Source organism: Ursus maritimus, unplaced genomic scaffold, assembly GCF_017311325.1.
Source record: "Ursus maritimus isolate PB19 unplaced genomic scaffold, ASM1731132v1 scaffold_16, whole genome shotgun sequence".
Classification (NCBI taxonomy): domain Eukaryota; kingdom Metazoa; phylum Chordata; class Mammalia; order Carnivora; family Ursidae; genus Ursus; species Ursus maritimus.
Window position 1 is genome coordinate 1,988,005 of NW_024424008.1, and position 15,724 is coordinate 2,003,728.

Genomic DNA, 15,724 nt, shown 5'->3' on the forward strand with positions numbered 1-15,724 from the left:
ACAGTAAGAACAGGACAGGGGAACATTTAAATAAACATGAGTAATGGTATTTTTAAAAAAAGAGTAATGACTAGAAAAGGAAGACAAAACTGTATTAACATATTAACATACAGAATATAAATCTATGGAACAGATGTTCTAATTTAAACATTGTCACTAAGCCATGGCTTGACTTTATTTTCTTCATCTACAAAATGACATTATTGGGTCAGTGTCCCTTCGGGGTCTAAGCTTACCTACAGAGAAGACATAGAGAAATGGGGAGAGTTCTCACCTTTTCCCACCAGCCATTCTACTCCCACACCACGGCTGCCTCCAGGCCACCTTCATTTTCCATCAGTGCTTTCCCTTTGTCCAGCTACATGGGGTGGGTGAGCAGAGTGGGCAGCAAAGGTAGCTTTGCCTTATCTGCCAACCCTAAATGAATTCCAATAAACAATAAAAATCTGGTACTACTACCTATTCTAACAGGAAACATAAAGCAGAGGTGAGATTATTAAAATGTGGGTGGTATGTGCCTCTGTTTTCCAAGTGTTGACACAGAACTCTTACTTCTGTACAAATATCTTCACAACTCTCTCTCGGATCTGCTTGGTCCTGACTCCGTAGATGACTGGATTCAGGGCAGGGGGGACAACCACGTATAGATTAGCCAAAAGGATGTGGATATAGTGGGGAATGTTTCGACCAAAACGGTGTGTCATAAAAGAAAAGTGCCGGTGTGTAAAAGCACAGCATGACCCAGACATGAGAACCACAGGTATTGAGGGCCTTTAGTCGGGCATCCCGAGAAGGAAGGCGGAAAACAGCTTGAAGGATAAGCACATAGGAGGAGGCAATCAGGATCACATCCACAATGATGGTGGAAATCACCATGAGCCCATAGATGATGTTGACCTTGATGGGAGCACAGGCCAACCGGGCAAGACCCATGTGCTCACAGTACGTATGAGGGATGATGTGATGCCCACAGAAGGGCAGCCTCAGAATGAGAAACACGAACGGAGTCACCAGAATTAAGTTTCTTCCACAACAACAGAGGCCAGGATGCCGATGGTTTTATGGGTGAGGATCATGGTGTACTGGAGAGGGTTGCAGATGGCAACAAAGCGGTCATAAGCCATGGCCACCAGGAGAACAGTCTCCATGCCTGTGAACATGTGGATGAAGAACATCTGGGCAAGGCAGCCCCCAAAGCTGATCTCTTGGAGCTTGAACCAGAAGATGCCCAGCATTTTGGGGATGGTGGATGTGGACAGACCCAGATCGATCACAGACAACATGGCCAGGAAGTAGAACATGGGCTGGTGGAGACTGTGTTCGGTCCTGATCACAAAGACAATGGTGATGTTCCCCACGAGGGCAATCAGGTACACAATACAGAACGGGAAAGCAATCCAGATGTGGACAGTTCCCAGTCCTGGGATTCCTAGCAGGTGAAAGAAGGCGGGATGGAACTGGGTGTCATTGATGGAAGTCATTCTCCCAGCAAGTGTCACTGAATTCCTGTTAAGGTGTAGGGAATGTTACTCTATGGTCTTTTCTTATCGAGGTCCTAGAAAATGAAAATAACTTCAATCGCTGTGTTAGAGGTAATGGCAGGAGTAGTTGATTGCAAACATTAGTCTCTTCTTTCCAGAGGGTAATTGAGTAAAGTAACTCTCTTAATACACATTATTATTCTGAGATTCTTCATAGGCGATATTATCTGTGCCTTTAATTTATACTAATATGAGATCAGAAGGAACTGACAATATTTCACATTGTAGTACATGCCTACTCTCCTTCAATACCGTGTCCTCCATGACAGTTTGCTGTATGAAACATTCAGATATGATGTCTACATCTCTTGTATTTTCATATTAGTGTGCACTGCTGTCATAACATACATTTTTTTCCTTTGGTTTAGTCTTTCCTATCTTTTCCATTTTCCCCCATTTTTAAAAAATTTTTATTGTGATAGAATACACATAACATAAATTTACTATCTTAACCATTTTTAAGTTTAAGTTTCAGTAGTATTAAGGACATTCATACTGTTGTACAACCATAACCACTGTCTCCAGAACTTTTTCATTTTGCAAAAGCTGAAAATCTGAACTCATTTTCAGTAATTTCTCCATGGCCCCCTCTCACCATCTCTGTCACTACTATTCCACTTTTCTTTATCTCCCCTAGTCACCCATGTGCCAGACTCCAGTAACCACTATTCTACTTTCAGTTACTGTGTGTCTGGCTTTTTTTTTTTTTTTAAGATCCCATATAAACCTGAGATAATGTAATATTTGTCTTTATGTGACTGGCTTATTTTATTTTAGTATTATGTGCTTAGATTCATCCACGTTGTTGCAGTGGCAAGATTTCCTTCTTGCCTTCTGGATAATATTCCATCATATATATAGATCACATTTTTAAGATTTCTATCCCCAAGTAGGAATTTAAGATAAGTTGGCAAAAGTGAATATTAATCTGTGAAGTCTCTTCCCCATATGAAGTTCTTTTTCAGTAGCTGTTAATTTCCGTAACTGATGAGAAATGTGACAGCAAATCTGATCTGGTGCCTATGGGCTGGAAGAATGGGAAGTGGTTGCTTAATGGACACAGGATTTCCTTCTGGAATGATGAAATTTTATAGCACTACATAGTGGTAACAGTTGTATAGTGTTGTAAATGTACTAAGTGCTACTGAACTGTAAACTTTAAAATGGCTAAAATGGTAACTTTTATGTATATTTTACAATAAAAAAATTGCTCGTTATATATATACCCAATAAAGTCCATAGAATTAGTCCAAGCATTTCATAGACTGAAAACAGAATAAGGAAGAAGGAAGGAGAGAAAAAGATAAAATATTACCTATCATAAGTATTATGTGAAATAACAAGAACTGGCAATTGATAGAGTAGCAGACAGCAAGCTTCCTGAAATTTCCCTAGAGCTTCTCTTCAGCTGATGTAATGATCAAAGGGGATTCCTATTCATTTTCATTTCAATGCCTCAGATTCCCTGGCACTGTAGACTTCATTACAAATCCCAACACACACACAACAAAATTTTGTTAATACCTCTTAGCGCATATTGAGGGTGTATATAGACATATGTAGATTTCAGTTGAATTCAGATTTGCTAAATGACTCCCTAAGATGGAAGATGAGAACTTGGTAAGTTTTTCTGATCAGTGAGTCTGCAGTATATGCTTCAGATTGCAATTGGTTTCACAGAAATTGAGTTAAGGCTTAGAGTATTGGGGTAGGGAATGAAATGGCAGAGATCACTGGTCTGGGGAGGTGTAGGAAGAAGACTAAGATGGGAAAAAGTTGGGGAGGAAATATCTGCTAGGCACCTACACTGTTTCAGGCATAAAACCTCATCCAGCAAGAATAGAATCAGGACTCCATTCCAGGCCACAATGCCAGTGATATGAAATGCTGTCTACTTTTCTTCTTTTTCCGATACATATTGCCTTGATAGTCACACACGCGCGCGCACACACACACACACACACACACACACAAACTAGCCATAGTAGGCAAATAAGGATAGAGTAATGAATTGAACTCGCTTATAGTTAGACTGATTCCACCCATATTCCTGATATGAAAAAAGATACAATATGGTGATCAGCTGTTGTCTCTCTCTATGCTTTATATTTCAGAAGGATTAAACTGAATTCAAACTTGATTATTGGGAGACCTGACTTTATGACTGATACCATGACCCAAGGTAAGCCAAGAGGTGAAAAGTATAGCTACAGCAAAAACAAAAAATATCTTTGGAACTAAATGAGTAGGTGTATAGTAAGGAATTTTGCCTAACCCAAGAGAAGTCTGGCCTTTGTTCTTGGCTTCTAGGAAGTTATCTGTCATATCTGATAGGAGTTTAGGGTGGGGGCTGGTCAAACCAGATCTTAGTGTAAGGGGACTGGCCATACCATAAATAACAACAATATAACTTAGGGTGACGACTTTGGGTCATGTGGCATCAATCAGTCTGAAGACTGAGTTCAACCGTCTGTGCAATTAATCAATCATGTATACATAATGAACTCCAGTAAAAGCTCTGGACACCAAAGCTCAGGTGAGCTTCCCTGGTTGGCAATATTAACTCTATACAGATTGTCACACATTAATGCCTGGAGGTAACTCATCCTGACTCCATGGGGGAGGACAATGGATGCTTCCTATTTACAAACCTCACACTCTGCCCCCAGCACCTTCCCTATAATAAACTGTAACCATGAGTATAATAGCTTTCACTGAGTTCTGTAAGTCCTTCTAGTAGATTATTGAACTTGGGGGTAGTTTGGGGAACTTCCTGAACTTCCAGTTGATGTCAGAAGTGAAGACAGTATGAGGAACTGTGCCCTCAAACTTTGCTGTGTAGCCAGCTCCAGAGCACAGATCAGAATATAAAGCCATAGAAGTCAACAGGGTCTTCGGAAAGAATATCTGGAGAAGATTATCATTCCTCCTTGCCAATTTATCTTAACTTCCTACTTGGGAATACCTTAATTTTAGGTATCTGGACCCTAAGAATTATGTGGATTTGTTGCTAGATTCTCAGTTCTGTTCCATTGTTTCTTTTTCTTTCTTCTTTTTTTTTTTCACAGTAACACTGCCATAATCAACCCAGTTTTGTAGAAAATCTCAACAGCTGATATTGCAAATCTTCCAGATTCTTCTTTGAGGTAGTTTGGTTATTCTAGGGCCTTTATTTCCCTACTCCTTATTTTCTTTCTCCCTCCTTTCACTACCTCCACTAACAAGTTTGCAAAGATAGGTTCACATCAGTGTCACAAATCTTAGTTTCGCCTAATTTCACATCTTGATTCTGCTGTTTATTAGCATAGTAAGCAATGGGAAGTTAATGAACTTATCAAAACCTCTCTCTTCCATAAACCAGATACCAGCAGAACTTGTGTTATGGAACTGTGGGGGAGAACTAAATGAGATAATATTGCAAATAATGACAGCAACAATGTCTGTTGCTGTACCTATGATGATTATTGTGGTGGTTTTTATTATTCTCAATTTTATCATCTTCTAATAGAATTTATATAGTGCATTTAATTCCTCTGAACCCATAATTTCAAGAAAGACACAGTGTTAGCTTCTACGTGGCACGTTAGCCCCTCAGACTTGTGGTGCAGGTCAGGAATGATACTGGAATTATTTATGGAGAGCTGAAAAAGGGGAAAGAATCAAAGTCCTTTAGAAAAACGTATTTCCTTTGTTTGGAAATCCTTTGTTAGGAAATATTTTTATTTTTAATTTTTGTAGATCTCAGTTTAATGTGGATGAATTGTCCAATGGGAAACAGCGACAACTTTTGAAAATCATGCCATTGTCAGCCTACAGAAGAATGTCTTCTCTCAATGTCACTGAATCCCACCCTTCTTCATTCCTATTGCTGGGGATTCCAGGGTTGGAAATTGCACAAATCTGGCTTGGATTTCCCTTCTGTGCTGTGTATCTGATCGCTCTTGTTGGAAATGTTATCATTCTGTTTGTTATCTGGACTGAACATAGCCTTCACCAACCCATGTTCTACTTTCTGGCCATGCTGTCAGTGATTGACCTAAGTCTCTCTACTACCACCATCCCCAAGATGCTGGGTATCTTCTGGTTCAACCTTCAGGAGCTGTGCTTTGGGTGCTGCGTTGCTCAAGTCTTTTTTGTACATTTTTTTACAGTCATGGAGAGCATTGTACTTCTTGCCATGGGTTTTGATCGCTATGTAGCTATTTGCAACCCCCTCAGGTACAGTCTGATCCTCACCAACAGAGTCATTGGTGTGATTGCTGTGGTGGTAGTTCTAAGAAGCTTATGCATGATTGCTCCCATCATTTTTCTCCTCCTGAGGCTGCCTTACTGTGGACATAGAATCATCCCTCATACCTATTGTGAGCACATGGGAGTGGCACGTCTAGCTTGTGCCAGCATTAATGCCAATGTCTACTATGGTCTTGGGAATATTTCTATCTTGTTTCTGGATGTGATTCTTATCATTATCTCTTATGCTAGGATCTTATATGCTGTCTTCCACCTCCCCTCCCAAGATGCCCGCCTAAAGGCTCTGAATACCTGTAGCTCCCATATTTGTGTCATCTTTGCCTTCTTTGGTCCAGCTCTCTTCTCCTTCCTCACTCACCGCTTTGGTCATGGCATCCCCCAGTATATCCATATCCTCCTGGCTAATCTCTATGTGGTCATACCCCCTGCCCTCAACCCAGTCATTTATGGCATCAGAACCAAGCAGATTCAGGAACGGGTACAGAGCCTCTTTGTTGAAAAAAGATAGAATGAGGGGTAATTCATTCAGGTTATGAAGGTAAAGAGTCTGAAAAGACCAAAATTTATGATAAAATTAATATAAATTTCTTTCACCAAAATTAATTGTGTGTGTGTGTGTATTCAGAAAAACATATTGTCTGTAATTGTTGGAGGCCTGTATGTGTCTGTGTGTCTGAATGTGTACTTGCAATGATATCCTCTATTGACCCCTGGCATAGAATATTACATACAAGAGTAAATTTCAAGGGGGAGAACTTTGATTCACTGAAATAACTTTCTGCTAAAACTGTATGGCGTTCTAGATCTCTTACAGGTGATAATAAGATTTCTTTAATAGAGGTGTTCAACTAGAGATCACATACTCAATGTCAGAATTGAGTGAAATGCAAAATGTTTCTATAAGTAATAAAATACTGCCTAAAAATAAGTAGTATAATTTTTACTAAAGCCTTTGCAAGAAAAAGGTGGAAATTAGACTAGATCTTTTGTTTTTTTCCGCCTTTCTGTGCTCTCAAATTCCTGATTCTGTGAAGCTCCTTATAAGACTAATCCCTATAGCATACACCCTCATTCTTGAACTGGCAAATTTAATACTGTGTCATCTGGATAGCCCTTCGTGGAGTTAAAAAATGCTTACTGAACAAATAAAATTTTAAAAGGGAATATTTTTCAACAACTAATAAAGCAGTTTGGTTTAAAACACAGACAATAAAAAGAGATAATTTTACCTAACAATTGGAGTCATATTTTGGAACGATTAAAAGCTGCATTCAGTGGTCTGATGCTTATTGTATAGAAAATTGAAGATCAGTAGGGGAAGAAAGGGATAAAGAAAGGGGGGGTAATCAGAAGGGGGAATGAAGCATGAGAGACTATGGACTCTGAGAAACAAACTGAGGGCTTCAGAGGGGAGGGGGGTGGGGGAATGGGATAGGCTGGCGATGGGTAGTAAGGAGGGCACGTATTGCGTGGTGCACTGGGTGTTATACGCAACTAATGAATCATCGAACTTTACGTCAAAAACCAGGGATGTACTGTATGGTGACTAACATAATATAATAAAAAAAATCAAAAAAAAGAAAGAAAGAAAATTGAGTAGCACTGGAGTCTATGAAGTGGTGAGTAAAATTATTGTGTGGAATTTTTGAAAAGTCTTGTCTCACACTAGATTTAGAAAGGATAAGATATTGACAATTAGTGAAGCACAAAGGTAATTTTCAGATATCTTTATGACTCAAGAAGAACTAGAATTTAGATAGTGGTAATGCAAATAAAGACAAGGTATCTGGTGTGAAATAGGAGAGAGTCGTAGGGTATCCTTTAGCTATATAGTAGCAAGAGACAGCAAGGATGAATACTTATTTATCTGTTTTTAACAAGATAGCTTTTGTTGGGCACTGAAATATGTAAGAAGAAAAAAGAAAATTACTCGTGAACATCAAAAATGCAAATATAAGAAAGGGGATGGAAAAAGAAATTGAATTGTAAAGAACCTTAGAAAATTTGGTTTCTGAAGTGGATGAAATCAGTATAAAAAATGCATTCTTGGTTTTCAAAAATGGCAACAGGAAAGAAAGAATGGTAAATAAGATTAAAGTCAGTCAGATTTAACTTCAGAAGTTACAATACTAATCACCCAATTCACCACATTCCTGGTGATTTTGTTAATTTAATATACAAAACAAATGTTTTTGAAGTATATTATTAATGATGATTATTCAATCTCAGTGAGAAGAGTTAATATTGAGGTAACAGTAGAGGAGAAACAATAAGAACTAACATGTCCACAAGTTTTTATAATCATCCAATTAATTTCACATGTATGATTTAATTTCATATTCTTTATCCCTTAAAGTAATGAGGTACCAAATACCCCCTGACTTAGCCATGGAATCTCTCTGGTCACTTCCTAGTAGGAAACTAAATCATACATGGAATTTATGCAGCCTTAAAAGAAGGAAATCCTAATTCTACTCCTGAAACCAGTATGGCACTGTATATTAACTAAAATGTAAATTAAAATAAAAGAAATTAAAAAAAAAGAAGGCAGGGGCGCCTGGGTAGCACAGTCGTTAAAGCGTCTGCCTTCGGCTCTGGGCGTGATCCCGGCGTTCCGGGATCGAGTCCCACATCGGGCTCCTCTGCTGGGAGCCTGCTTCTTCCTCTCTCACTCCCCTGCTGTGTTCCCGCTCTCGCTGGCTGTCTCTCTGTCACATAAATAAATAAAATCTTAAAAAAAAAAAAAAAAAAAAAAAGAAGGCAATCTTGCCATTGCAAGCACATGGATGAAGCTGAGGACATCATGCTAAAGTGAAATAAGCTAGTCATATAAAGATAAATGCTGCGTGGTCTCCGTTTTATATGGAATTAAAAAAAAAAAAAAAAGCCAAACTCACAGTAACAGAAAGTAGAATGGTGGTTACCAGAGGTTGGGGCATGGGAGAAAAGAAGAGAGAAAAAAATTAAAACTAGAATGGTAGTTGGCGGGGGATAGGGTGAAGGGGTTATAGGGAGTTATTATTGAATGGATACAAAGTTTTAGTCTTTGCAAAATGAAAAATTCTGGAGATTAATGGTGGTTATGGATGTGCAACAATATAAATGTACATAATTCTACTGAACTGTACACTTAAAAATGGTTGAGACAGTAAATTTTATGTTATGTATATTCTACGACAATAAAAAATTGGGAAAATATTGGGACAGGCAGGAAACACATAACCCAAGGGGAAAAATGTGTATGTTATAATAGCAGTGATATAAAAATAAAAGACATAGAGATGGTATCTGGATGCTTTATAAAGAAGGCCATCATTGAGGACATGGGAATTGGGGGAAAGTTGAAGGAAAGTAGAAATGAGCAGTAGTTATTTCCGAAGTAGGACTTTTGATCTAAGACAGTGTAATGTTTTGGAGAGTCATGAAGTAGAATTAAAGTGTGGTTGGGCATTCACTGAAGGACTTTGCCAACAATGGTGTATATACTTTATCATATAAAGCCCAGAGTATATAATGGAGAAGCAGAGGGCATAAAAAGAAATATTAAGTAGAAATTAGAGAGTCAGATTTTATTTGGAAACATAAATGTTGATACAGTGGGGAGGATGGATACCATGAGGGAATGATCAGAGAGAGGCTAGGAAGTAAGCTTTTCATTCACCAAAAAGAGAAACAATGCAAGGAGAACAGATCAAATCTAACCAGAATTCTTTTGGACCACAGACATTATCTTCACTTTCTTAACCACTCAAAATCATCTGAACTTAGAAGATAAAAAAACTGGTTTTCTAACATCTTCAATTGTCCCCCAGTCTTCCTGTCTGTACTCAGGAAAATCCTGAGCTAAGGCACACCTTGGAACTAGCAGGTTTACTCCATCATCATCCAGGGCGGGAGACTCTAAGGATAAACTAGACTTTGAGCTCTAGCTAGATTCTGTTTTCTCAGGAGAATGTAGAGTTTTTTTCACCTTCTGCCAAAAGAGAGAAAACACATGAAAGCCCCTCTCCAAAGAATTTACCTTTTCACAATTAGTTATAGGTTGTAAGGAGACTCTTGGTGAGTTGGAAGAGAGTTGAATATTATCTACAGGTATAAACACTGTTAAAGATGTGGTTCATATATACAATGGAATATTATTCAGCCATCAGAAAGGATGAATATCTACCATTTGCATCAACATGGATGGAACTGGAGGGGATTATGCTAAGTGAAATAAGGCAAGCAGAGAAAGACAATTATCATACGGTTTCACTCATATGTGGAACATAAAGAATAGCATGGAGGACATCAAGAGAAGGAAGGGAAAAATGAACGGGGGCAAATCAGAGGGTGAGACAAACCATGAGAGACTCTGGACTCCAGGAAACAAGTTGAGGGTTATGGAAGGGAGAGGGGTGGGGAAATGGGGTAACTGGGTGATGGGTATTAAGGAGGGCACATGATGTGATGAGCACTGGGTGTTATATGCAACTAATGAATCATTGAACACTACATCAAAAACTAATGATGTACTATATGTTGGCTAACTGAACATTAATAATAATAATAATAATAGTAATAGTAATAGTAATAATAAAGTGTTGCTGCCGCAGAGTCTAATGTATCTATTTTAGGGGTCCCCATCTTTTGAAACCACAGTCATAACCCCAGCCTGCAGTAGGATTCATATATTTATATTAAACAAAGTAGAAGAGTGGCTAACAGCAGTTTCCCAAGAAGTCACACTTTGAAGACTTAATTGTGTCAAACTTAGTATTTTCATGGCTTCTGAAGGGAGCAGAATCAATATCATCCCCCATAGAGACTCCCCTTCAGGATATTTACCTTCCTAACAGCTCAGGAGACAAATCTCCCCTGAGCTAGGAGTTCTATCTGGTCTGGACAAAGAGTTAGATGGGCTTAATGACCCATGAGTCCCAGTTTATGCCCAGGGCACTCTGAAGGAAAAGCTCAGGGATTCTGGAACATGCCTAGACTTAGGGAGTTCCTCCTCATTATAAAGATTTTCTGCATGTGCCAGGATAGATTTGGGACCCGGAGGCTTGAAGGGGCTCCAATCACCATGTGTAAGCACCTGGGCTCATGCTGTGACCTTGCTCCAAGCAAGGGCTGGGAGAGGAAATATTAGAAAGGTAAGGATACACGGACAGGGGAGATGAGACACTACAGTGAGGAGGAGAAGAGGTAAGTGAGGATAGAAGGGGACAGTGGCCTCTCCTCTGCTCAGGAGTTATCCAAAGCCTCATTGTCCATTCTCTTCACAAAAGAACACAACAGAACACATGGGATTCGAACAGACATCAGAGGTTGAGCACAAAGATATGCCAATAGGTAATACGCAGAATTTCTCTCTCTTGTCTATGTCTCCCTATCTCTGTCTCTCTCTCACTCACATACATTCAGCTCACATAATATACTCCTCACAGCTAGAAAGCCACAAACAGTTTTACAGTAGCATAACCACATCTGCTATCACCAAAGAAATGAAGATTGCTCGGAGTAGCAAATTGTTGGTAGGGAAGCAGACGCGGCAACTAGGCTTGCTCTGGTTCATCTGGAGTAGAAAGAAGCTATCGCGTGCCACTGTCATATGTTTGAGGTTAGATGTGGAGGGGTGACTGATGTCATATCCAAATAAAATGATGTAGGCATTATACATTTGGTCTGCATTATTATGTTATTTTTTCTCCCACATAATCCTGGTTTAGAGATTGTCAATTCTAATTTGGCCACCTCATGGACCCACTACTTTATGGTAACATATCCAAGCCTTTCTTATTGGAGCCCAATATATCTGCTAGCTCAGCCATATCCAGTGCAGCCCTCTAGTTTTCTGCCAAGTGGCCCATTCATGACAGTCCCTGAAAGATGGTACCCACTCCCATCAACTGCTTGATCCCACCCAGCTTGAGAAATCTGTAAGAATGACAGAGAAAACAGTTTGCTTTCAAACTGAACTGCATTGGATTATGTGTGCACCCATGGAGTTCTAGAAATAAGTCTAAATGTGAAGCCCCGTGCTACTCATTCACTTTGGGATATTCTGTGTCATCCCCTCCTCCATACCTCCTTCATTTCACCCTATGGCCACCATGAGTTATTTATAAATAATAAACTCTTTACAATCAAGTAAGTTATTTGCACTAACAGGTGACATCTTTAGGTGTTCAGAGTTAAAAGAAAAAATTGGGGGAAAGACTAATAATTTAAATAACTACCATTTATTGAATATATCCTAAGAGTTAGTCCTTTACATGCATTGTTCTTATTTGTGCTTAAAACAAATCACATTAGATAGAATTTATTCACCCAATGTCGCAGAAAATAAAACGGATTTAGAAAGTAGAGAAATTTGTCCAAGGATCTCCAATTACTAGATGGCATAGCAAGATTTCAAGACATGTCTGAATAAAATCCAAAGTCCATATAAATCATCTATAATATTCTAGTATTAGAAGCAAAGGAAAAAGAGCCAACAGGCTAAAAGAAAACTCACAACTTCAATAAATTGAGAGTTGGTGGGCACTAAAAGGGAAAGATCTCTATATCAACTGAGTTTTTAAAGTGGACTCTGGGTCTGGGCTTTTTGTCAATGTGCACATCTAGGAAACAATGAACTTATAGTCTTGCCCTCCAGGAATAATCCTTGAGCTTCCTGGCCCCACACCATCTGCCATTATTTGTGGCACACAGCTGCAGCAGAAAGAGGGCAAGCTTTCTGACCAAAATTATAAGAGGGTTGATGTCCTGTTGAATTTGAACTCTACTGTCAAAAGAGAGTCCCCCTGCCACTCGCCTGGAAAACTCCCCCTCAGCTAGCAAAGAGTCCTTATAAAACAGCCACCCTGAAGATGGGGCTGACTCCAGACTGTAAATCTTATGATGTGTCCTCCTAGCTACTTCCTCAGGCTCTTCTAAGCTCCAGCAACCATTGCCCTCTGATTTCTCAGCCTTGCACCTACCCCTCAACACTGGAGAACACTTTTCTCCCTATACATGAACAATTTTCTCTCCACCTTCTTTGGGGACCAGAAATGCTCCTCTTTCTCACAGAGAACAGGAGATTATTAACTTGTGCCTGGGTGTTACTACTCTGCAATAACTAGCCAGCAGAGTTATATGCAACCACATACAGAAAAAGAATTAGTTTTAATAACTAACACTCTCTCTCTCTCTTTCACACACACACACACACACACACACACATAAACACACACACAAATCCTGATTCTATTCAACAGCTAAATTCAGAGAAACTGGGAACCATACCCTCCTATGGCAGTGTTAGGGATACTAAGATGAATATCCCCAGGTTCTCTGGCCCCAAGCAGCAGCATTTCTATTGGTAGAGAATAGGTAAATACGTTGTCATGTTATATTGGATGCAACAGAATTGTACAATATACTCACGACACAAAGTTAAAAGAAAACAATTTCCTTTATTCACTTCAGGGATCAAGAAAGAATCATTCACAATACCTTCATTTCGGTGTCATTGAAATCTGTTATTTGATCTATTCACACTTGAAGCTAGGCACAACTTCAAGACAAGGTGTAATTCTGTATGCTCATTATTCATGTTATACGTTGTAAGGAAGATGAATATAATTTAGCTGATAAGGAAAGACAATTTATTAGAATAATATCAGGACAGAATAAACTGGAGTCTAGAGGTGCGGGATGGGAAAGCAAGCTGTTCCATAACATTAGAAAGTATCAAAAACAACAATGGTCTCAGAGTAGAGATAGAATGAGGAGAATTCAAAGACCATCTGATTAACCTCCCTTATGTCGTGTGACTGTATGAGATCCATGAGGCAAATCCCTACATTTATATTAGATCAAAAGACAGACAATGGTATAAGTCAGCCATTCTCATTTGGAGTTTGGATTCTTTAACAATTTGTATAGCAATTTCCCAAAAGTAAACAATGGACTATTTGGAAAAGAAATGGAAGAGAACACCAAAACAGGTAAGTATACACTATAATGTGAAACCTGTCTGTTCCTGCAAATATCTCACATTATGACAAAACTTAAAGGCACAGATATATTGCCTATGAAGAATCTCAGAACAATAATGTGTATTAAGAGAGTTACTTTACTCAATTACCCTCTGAAGAAACTCTAATGTTTGTAATCAACCACTCGTGCCATTACTTCTAGCATAGTGATCAAACTTCATTTCATTTTCTAGGACCTCGATAAGAAAAGACCATAAAGAGAGTAAGATCCCTACACCATAACAGGAATTCAGTGACACTTGCTGGGAGAATGACTTCCATCAATGACACCCAGTTCCATCCCGCCTTCTTTCACCTGCTAGGAATCCCAGGACTGGGAACTGTCCACATCTGGATTGCTTTCCCGTTCTGTATTGTGTACCTGATTGCCCTCGTGGGGAACATCACCATTGTCTTTGTGATCAGGACCGAACACAGTCTCCACCAGCCCATGTTCTACTTCCTGGCCATGTTGTCTGTGATCGATCTGGGTCTGTCCACGTCCACCATCCCCAAAATGCTGGGCATCTTCTGGTTCAAGCTCCAAGAGATCAGCTTTGGGGGCTGCCTTGCCCAGATGTTCTTCATCCACATGTTCACAGGCATGGAGACTGTTCTCCTGGTGGCCATGGCTTATGACCGCTTTGTTGCCATCTGCAACCCTCTCCAGTACACCATGATCCTCACCCATAAAACCATCGGCATCCTGGCCTCTGTTGTTGTTGGAAGAAACTTAATTCTGGTGACTCCGTTCGTGTTTCTCATTCTGAGGCTGCCGTTCTGTGGGCATCACATCATCCCTCATACGTACTGTGAGCACATGGGTCTTGCCCGGTTGGCCTGTGCTCCCATCAAGGTCAACATCATCTATGGGCTCATGGTGATTTCCACCATCATTGTGGATGTGATCCTGATTGCCTCCTCCTATGTGCTTATCCTTCAAGCTGTTTTCCGCCTTCCTTCTCGGGATGCCCGACTAAAGGCCCTCAATACCTGTGGTTCTCATGTCTGGGTCATGCTGTGCTTTTACACACCGGCACTTTTTTCTTTTATGACACACCGTTTTGGTCGAAACATTCCCCGCTATATCCACATCCTTTTGGCTAATCTATACGTGGTTGTCCCCCCTGCCCTGAATCCAGTCATCTACGGAGTCAGGACCAAGCAGATCCGAGAGAGAGTTGTGAAGATATTTGTACAGAAGTAAGAGTTCTGTGTCAACACTTGGAAAATAGAGGCACATATTAATAATCCCACATTTTAATAATCTCACCTCTGCTTTAGGTTTCCTGTTAGAATAGGTAGTAGTACCAGATTTTTATTGTTTATTGGAATTCATTTAGGGTTGGCAGATAAGGCAAAGCTACCTTTGCTGCCCACTCTGCTCACCCACCCCATGTAGCTGGACAAAGGGAAAGCACTGATGGAAAATGAAGGTGGCCTGGAGGCAGCCGTGGTGTGGGAGTAGAATGGCTGGTGGGAAAAGGTGAGAACTCTCCCCATTTCTCTGTGTCTTCTCTGTAGGTAAGCTTAGACCCTGAAGGGACACTGACCCAATAATGTCATTTTGTAGATGAAGAAAATAAAGTCAAGCCATGGCTTAGTGACAATGTTTAAATTAGAAAAATATAAATTAGAAAATTTATATCTATTTTAGGCATAAATCTAAAAATAGATTTATATTCCACATGTTAATCTTCAAGGTTTGTCTTCGTTCTCCAGTCGTTATTCATTTTCATTTTAATGTTTCCTATCTTGTTCTCTTGTCATTGTCTCCCTTTCTTCTTTCTAATCTGATTCCTCCCATATCTGTCCCTTCCTCCCCCTCTCTCTCCCTTTCTCCCTCCCTCTTCCTCCTTCTTTCTCTCCTTCTCTCTTTATCTCTTTCTCTCTCTATCTCATCTCCACTGTTTCCCCAATAAACTA

The 15,724-nt window shown here is 39.7% G+C and overlaps 3 protein-coding genes across 3 annotated transcripts; 2 read left to right on the forward strand and 1 right to left on the reverse strand.

The window, feature by feature from the left end:
• Nucleotides 1-530: 530 nt before the first annotated feature.
• Nucleotides 531-1,578, reverse strand: LOC103680035 (olfactory receptor 52E4-like). Its single transcript, XM_008709561.2, is given in 3 exon segments — nt 531-714; nt 716-1,031; nt 1,034-1,578. Coding segments are annotated over 3 exon segments (930 nt in total). The 5' UTR covers nt 1,482-1,578; the 3' UTR covers nt 531-548.
• Nucleotides 1,579-5,299: 3,721 nt separating this feature from the next.
• LOC103680079 (olfactory receptor 52E8-like) lies at nt 5,300-6,525 on the forward strand. Its single transcript, XM_008709619.2, has one exon. The coding sequence runs from the start codon at nt 5,338-5,340 to the stop codon at nt 6,298-6,300; it is 963 nt and encodes a 320-aa protein (XP_008707841.1). The 5' UTR covers nt 5,300-5,337; the 3' UTR covers nt 6,301-6,525.
• Nucleotides 6,526-14,063: 7,538 nt separating this feature from the next.
• On the forward strand, nt 14,064-15,023 carry LOC103680034 (olfactory receptor 52E4-like). Its single transcript, XM_008709560.2, has one exon. It carries the CDS (start codon nt 14,070-14,072, stop codon nt 15,003-15,005), a length of 936 nt encoding a protein of 311 aa, XP_008707782.2. The 5' UTR covers nt 14,064-14,069; the 3' UTR covers nt 15,006-15,023.
• Nucleotides 15,024-15,724: the final 701 nt, after the last annotated feature.

What these genes read in the sequence shown, in the direction of transcription:
- LOC103680079 (XM_008709619.2), top strand. Translation starts at nt 5,338, where the DNA reads ATGCCATTGTCAGCCTACAGAAGAATGTCTTCTCTCAATGTCACTGAA.
- LOC103680034 (XM_008709560.2), top strand. Translation starts at nt 14,070, where the DNA reads ATGACTTCCATCAATGACACCCAGTTCCATCCCGCCTTCTTTCACCTG.